The sequence below is a fragment of the Sturnus vulgaris genome, unplaced genomic scaffold, assembly GCF_052056855.1.
Source record: "Sturnus vulgaris isolate bStuVul1 unplaced genomic scaffold, bStuVul1.hap1 Scaffold_523, whole genome shotgun sequence".
NCBI lineage: Eukaryota > Metazoa > Chordata > Aves > Passeriformes > Sturnidae > Sturnus > Sturnus vulgaris.
In genome coordinates, this window is record NW_028276517.1 from 82,325 (window position 1) to 89,220 (window position 6,896).

General features: G+C 59.1%; 1 protein-coding gene across 1 annotated transcript; it reads left to right on the plus strand.

Annotated features, from left to right (window-relative positions):
- GTSF1 (gametocyte specific factor 1) lies at nt 1-2,844 on the plus strand. The gene is given in 6 exon segments (XM_088158542.1): nt 1-240; nt 945-996; nt 999-1,070; nt 1,217-1,279; nt 1,479-1,560; nt 2,664-2,844. Coding segments are annotated over 6 exon segments (543 nt in total). The 5' UTR covers nt 1-147.
- The last annotated feature ends 4,052 nt before the right edge of the window (nt 2,845-6,896 follow it).

Here is a 6,896-nt window from a genome sequence, read left to right on the forward strand (position 1 = left end):
GAACCGGGAGCGCTGGTACCGAACTGAGACAGGTGGGACGGAACCGGGAGCGCTGGGAGCAAAGCGTGGCCGGTGAGACCGAACCGGTGGCCGGTGGTACCGGGTGGCACCGGGTGGTACCGGGTGGTACCGGGTGGTACCGGCCCCATGGAGCCCGGCGCGCTCGTGCAGTGCCCGTACGACCGGAGCCACCAGGTGCGCGTGTCCCGCCTGCCCTATCACCTGGTGCGGTGCCAGCAGGTGAGCGGGGACACCGGGGGGACACCGGGGGGACACCGGGGGGACATCGGGATATGGGGGGGACATGGGGACAGGGCAGGACCTGCCGGGTTCGGGGTCGGATTTGGGGTGCAGGACCTGCCGGGGGGAGACCGTGAGGGTCTGGGGTCGGCTGGAATCGAGGTTGGGGTCTGTGAGGGATCAGTTTTGGGGTCTCTGAGGGGTCAGTTTTGGGGTCTATGAGGGATCAGTTTTGGGGTCTCTGGGGATCAGTTTTGGGGTCTCTGAGGGGTCAGTTTTGGGTCTATGGGGGGTCAGTTTGGGGGTCTATGGGGGGTCAGTTTTGGGGTTTATGGGGGTCAGTTTTGGGGTCTCTGGGGGTCAGTTTGGGGTCTGTGAGGGGTCAGTTTTGGGGTCTATGGGGGGTCAGTTTTGGGGTCTGTGAGGGGTCAGTTTTGGGGTCTCTGGGGGTCAGTTTGGGGGTCTCTGAGGGTCAGTTTTGGGGTCTCTGGGGGATCAGTTTTGGGGTTTATGGGGGGTCAGTTTGGGGGTCTGTGAGGGGTCAGTTTTGGGTCTCTGGGGGTCAGTTTTGGGGTCTCTGGGGGTCAGTTTTGGGGTCTAAGGGGGATCAGTTTTGGGGTCTCTGGGGGTCAGTTTTGGGGTCTGTGTGGGGTCAGTTTTGGGGTCTCTGCCCCCCCCCCCGACGCCCCCCGCCCGTTCCCCAGAACAACCCGCAGGTGTCGCGCACTTTGGCCACCTGCCCGTTCAACGCTCGCCACCGCGTCCCCCGGGCCACCTGCGCAGCCACGTGACCTCGTGTCCCGACAAACTGCCCCTGGAACTGCCCCTAGGTACGGCCTGTGCCCTCCCCCACCCCCCAGGTGTGTCCCCAGGTGTGCCCCAGGTGTCCCCAGGTGTCCCCATTACCCCCAGGTGTCCCCATTCCCCCCAGGTGTGCCCAGGTGTCCCCTCAGCTCTGTCCCCTCTGTCCCCGCAGACCCCGAGGACACGGCCAGGACAGCCTGGGAGCCCCCCCCGTGCCGGGAGGACTGGGACGCAGGTGAGGGTCCCCAAGGTGTCCCCAAACCCCTCCCAGTGTCCCCAAACCCCCCTCCGATGTCCCCAAATCCCCTCGGTGTCCCCACCGTGTCCGTGTCCTGTCCCTGTCCTGTCCCCTCCCTGTCCCCACCGTGTCCCCTCCCTGTCCCTGTCCCTGTCCCCTCCCTGTCCCCACCGTGTCCCCTCCCTGTCCCCCGCAGAGCTGAGCGAGCTGGAGCTGGAGGAGCCCCCCCCGTTCATCCTGCACGTCACCAAGGGTGACCTGCCTGTCCCCTGCCACAGGTAGGACACCTGGGGACAGGGGTGTCACCCCCCCAGTGCCACCGCGGCTGCGGGAGTGTCCCCAGGTGTCACATTCGGGTGTGTGAGTGTCCCCAAGTGCCACTCTCAGTGTCTGTGAGTGTCCCCAATGTCACACTCAGTGTCTGTGAGTGTCCCCAAGGGTCACATTCGGGGTGTGTGAGTGTCCCCAAGTGCCACACTCAGGTGTGTGAGTGTCCCCAGGTGCCACACTCGGGTGTGTGAATGTCCCCAGGTGTCACAGCCCTGTTTGTGTGCGTCCCCAATGTCACACTCAGGTGTGTGAGTGTCCCCAAGGGTCACATTCGGGTGTGTGAGTGTCCCCAGATGTCACCCGCGGATGTGTGAGTGTCCCCAAGTGCCACACTCAGTGTCTGTGAGTGTCCCCAATGTCACTCTCAGTGTCTGTGAGTGTCCCCAGGTGTCACCGGGGGGTGTGTGAGTGTCCCCAGGTGCCACACTCGGATGTGTGAGTGTCCCCAGGTGTCACAGCTCTGTCTGTGAGTGTCCCCAAGTGCCACTCTCAGTGTCTGTGAGTGTCCCCAATGTCACACTCAGGTGTGTGAGTGTCCCCAAGTGTCACCCGGGGGTGTGTGAATGTCCCCAGGTGTCACAGCCCTGTTTGTGTGTGTCCCCAAGTGTCACACTCAGGTGTGTGAGTGTCCCCAGATGTCACCCGCGGATGTGTGAGTGTCCCCAAGTGCCACACTCAGGTGTGTGAGTGTCCCCAAGTGCCACACTCAGTGTCTGTGAGTGTCCCCAAGTGTCACCTGGGGGTGTGTGAGTGTCCCCAAGGGTCACACTCAGGTCTGTGAGTGTCCCCAAGTGTCACCTGGGGGTGTGTGAATGTCCCCAATGTCACACTCGGGTGTGTGAGTGTCCCCAAGTGCCACATTCGGGTGTGTGAGTGTCCCCAATGTCACACTCAGTGTCTGTGAGGTGTCCCCAATGTCACACTCAGTGTCTGTGAGTGTCCCCAGGTGTCACATTCGGGTGTGTGAATGTCCCCAATGTCACACTCAAATGTCACCCCCCACCCTCCAGCCCACCCGAACTGACCCCTCCCCCTCCCGTGTCGCCCCCAGCCCCGACCCCGCCACCCCCCCGGAGGGATTGTCACCCCGGAAGTCGCGGCTGGGGACATCGGGAGCGCGCGCGGGGCCCGCGCGGCCCAGGCCGGTGACAGCGGGGGGGGCCCGGGGGGAGACCGGGGGGGGGCTCGCGGCCGGGGGGGCCCCCCCAGCTTTGAAATATTTTTGGGAATAAAAAAAAAAAAAAAAAAATTTTTTTAAATTAAAAAAAAAAAAATATAAAAAAATTTTGGCTTCAAAACCCCACCTGGGGGAGGGGGGAACGACGGGGGTGGGGACAAGACCCCCCCCACCCCCCCCCAACTCGTCACCCCCAGGTGTCCCCCTGTCCCCATCCCCCCCCCCAGTGTCCCCATCCCCCCCCCCGTTCCCTTTCCCCCGGTCCCGCCTCTCCCGGGGGGAATTTTGGGTCCGGGGGGGGCGATTTTGGGGCTTCTTGCGCAAAAAAAAACCCCCCTTCCCCTCCCCCACTCTGGGTATCGGGGAGGGGGGAGGGGACAACAAAGGGGGGGACCCCCCCTCGAATTTGGGGTGGGGGGGGGACAAGGGAATGTCCCAAAAATTTCCCAAAAATTTCCCAAAAATTGTCACAGAGCGACCCCAACCCCCCCCCCCGGGGACCCCCCAGGAGAGGGGGAGGGGGAGGGAGGGATCCCCACCCCCACCCCCCCCTCCCCAAATTCCTCCGGATCTTCCTCCCCCCTTCCCCCCCCGCGCTGAGCTCAGCTCGGAGCCGCCGGATTTGGGGCGGAAAAAGTGGAAATGGGAATTTCTGTGTCATCGGCAGCGCCCCCGGGGAAAAAAAAAAAAATAACAAAAAAAAACCCCAAAAAAAAATCCCAAAAAAATAAAAAAAAAAATCCCCCAAAAATAAAAAAAAAATCCCCCAAAATTCCCTTTTTATCCGATTTTCCCCCTTTTTTTTTTTTTTTTTTTTTTAATTTTTTTTTTTTTTTTTCAGGGGTTCACCCCGAGGGCAGCGGGGTGGGATGGGGGGATGGGGGAGGAATGGAAAGCTCTGGAATTGGGAAGAATTCCGGGATCGCAGCTGCGGGGCGGGATTGGGGAATTCGGGATTCCCACCCCCCCCCCCGATCCCAACATCTGGCACAGCTGCCGGGCCCGCCCCGCTCTCCCCGCATTCCCCATCCCAGCTCGGATTTATCCTGCATTTATCCCGCTCCTTTTTACCCAAAAATCCTCCTAAAATCCTATTTTTTTGGAATTTTCCACCCCAAAATCCTCCTAAAATCCTTTTTTTTTGGAATTTTCCACCCCAAAATCCTCCTAAAATCCTTTTTTATTTTTTAATTTTCCACCCCAAAATCCTCCTAAAATCCTTTTTTATTTTTAATTTTACACCCCAAAATCCTCCTAAAATCCTTTTTATTTTTAATTTTACACCCCAAAAATCCTCCTAAAATCCTTTTTTTTTTTTTTAATTTTCCACCCCTCCCAGGTGTTTTGTCCTCGAGCCCCATCCCAAATCCCACCCTGCACCTCCTCAGGTGGGACCTCCCCCCCCAAAAAAAAAAAATCCCACCCAGCTCCGGGAGGGATTTTTCCAACTTTTTCCAACTTTTTTCCAACTTTTTCCAACTTTTTTCCAGCTTTTTTCCCACTTCTTTCAGACTTTTTTCACACTTTTCCCAACTTTTTTCGACTTTTTTCGACTTTTTCCATTTTTTTTCCCGCTTTTCCCAGCTTTTCCTGATCTCTCTCCCTGCGTGCTCCGGTCTTGGCCGGGATTTTTTTTTTTTTTTTTTTTTTTTTTTTTTCCTGCGAGGGAGGATCCGGGAGTGGCTGGAAAAAAAATCGGCTGGGAAAAAACAGGCGGCTCCCGCTTTTCCACCAATTTTTTGGTGACGATTTTTATTTTTTTTTTATTTTATTTATTTTTTTTTTTCCTCTCGCCGTTCGGGGATTCCCTGGAATGTTCTGGTGCCATCCGGATTTTTTTGTCACCCTCCCGATGTGGTTTTTGTTGTCCCCAAATCGCGGGGGAATTCTGCCCGTGGCGTTTTTGGGGGGGATTTCCTGGTTGGGTTTTTTTTTAATTTATTTTATTTTTTTTAATTTTTTTTTTGGCTCATCCACGGAGGAGGTTTTTAATTTTTTTCTCCCTGTCCTGGCCTGGACAGGGATGGAGATCTCGGATTTTGGGGTTGCTGAGATGTTCCCCCCACCACCCCAAAAAAAAAAAAATAAAAAGCGCTGGGGTTGGAATTTGTGGGGGGAAAGCAAGGAACACCCCAAAAAAACAACAATTTCACCCCAAAAACCAACAATTTCACCCCAAAAAACAACAATTTCACCCCAAAAACCAACAATTTCACCCCAGAAAACAACAGTTTCACCCCAAAACACCCCAAAAAACAACAGTTTCACCCCAAAACACCCCCAAAAAAACCCCAAGTTTCACCGGAAAATACCCCAAAAAAAACAAGTTTCACCCCAAAATACCCCCCCAAAAAATAAAGTTTCACCCCAAACCAAATCTGCTGCTGCAAAATCCCGGGATTTGGCCCCAAAAAGGCCCGTCCTGGAGCGGGGGGGAGGGGGTGACCCCAAATTGGGGGTGGGAAGGGTCACAAGAGGGGACAAAATGGGACACGGGACTTGGGGACAGAAGGGATTTGGGGACACGGGGATTTGGGGACACGGGGACAGGGGGATTTGGGGACATGGGGACAGAAAGGATTTGGGGACACGGGGATTTGGGGACACAGGGTTATGGGGACAGAAAGGATTTGGGGACAGGGGGACACAGGGTTATGGGGATTTGGGGATGTAAAGGATTTGGGGACACGGGGATATGGGGACATAAAGGATTTGGGGATTTGGGGACACAGGGACATGGGATATGGGATTATGGGGACACGGGGACATGGGGACATAAAGGATTTGGGGACACGGGGAGTTGGGGACACAGGGATAAAGGGACAGAAAGGATTTGGGGACACAGGGACATGGGGATTTGGGGACACGGGGACAGAGGGATATGGGGACATGGGGACAGAAAGGATTTGGGCACACGGGATTTGGGGACACAGGGTTATGGGGACTTGGGGACATGGGGACAACAAAGGATTTGGGGACACGGGGACAGAAAGGATTTGGGGACACGGGGACAGGGGGATTTGGGGACACGGGGACATGGGGACAATAAAGGATTTGGGGACACGGGGACACGGGGACAGGCAGCACACGCGTGTGGCAGGTCCCCACGGGGTTTCCCATGCCACGGCGCCACGTCCCTGTTCCCGGTGACACTCACGGTGACACTCACACCCCCCCGATGTCCCCCCCGTGTCCCCCCCTGGCTGTCCCCCCCCCCCCCCCCCCTCTCCCCACGTCCCTCCAGCGCCTTTTTGGGAAGCGCCGGTGCCGGGGCCCCCCCCCGCCCCCCCCGCGCCCTCCCGGGCTCCGGGCCAGCCCCGACCCCCCCCCCCGCGCCCCGGGGACACCGGGGGGACACCGGGGGGACACCGGGGGGGCACCGGGGGGACACCGAGGGGACACCGGGGGGACATCGAGGCACCGGCGCCCCCCGCCCGCCCTTGGGTCACTCCCGGTGGTCGCAGCGCCCCGAGACCCCCCAGGCGCGTCCCGGGGGGGGTCGGGGGGTGCCGGGGGAGGGGGAGGGGAGGGGGGGGGTGACGTGGCCCCGCCGCCGGGCCGGGCTAAATACGGGGCTGGCGGCGGCCGTGACTCAGGCCCGGCCCCCCCGGGCCCCCCCCGGTGACTCAGGGACACGGCGCGATGGGGGCGGGGGGGTCCCCACGGCGGGGAGGGGGGGGCTGGGGACACGATGGGGACACACAGGGGTCTCTGGGGACACCCCTCGGGGGTGGGGGATGTGGGGTGTCCCCCCCAAAATGGGGCTGGGGGGGCTGGGGACACCTCCAGGGGGTGGGGGGGGATGGGGGGTGTCCCCCCCAAAATGGGGCTGGGGGGACACCCTGGGGACACCCCCCGGGGTGGAGGGGGGGGTCTGGAGGATGTCCCTGGGTGGGGATGGTGGCCCCCCAAGGGGTCCCCAAAATGGGTCTGGGGACCTTTGGGTCCCCTGGGATGGGGGGACAATGAGGGGACAGAGCAGGAGGGGGATGGAGGAGGGAGTGGGACACGGGGATTTGGGGACACCGGGATGTGGGGAGACGGGGATTTGGGAATTTGGGGATTTGGGACACAGGAATCTGGGGACTTGGGGACACGGGGATTTGA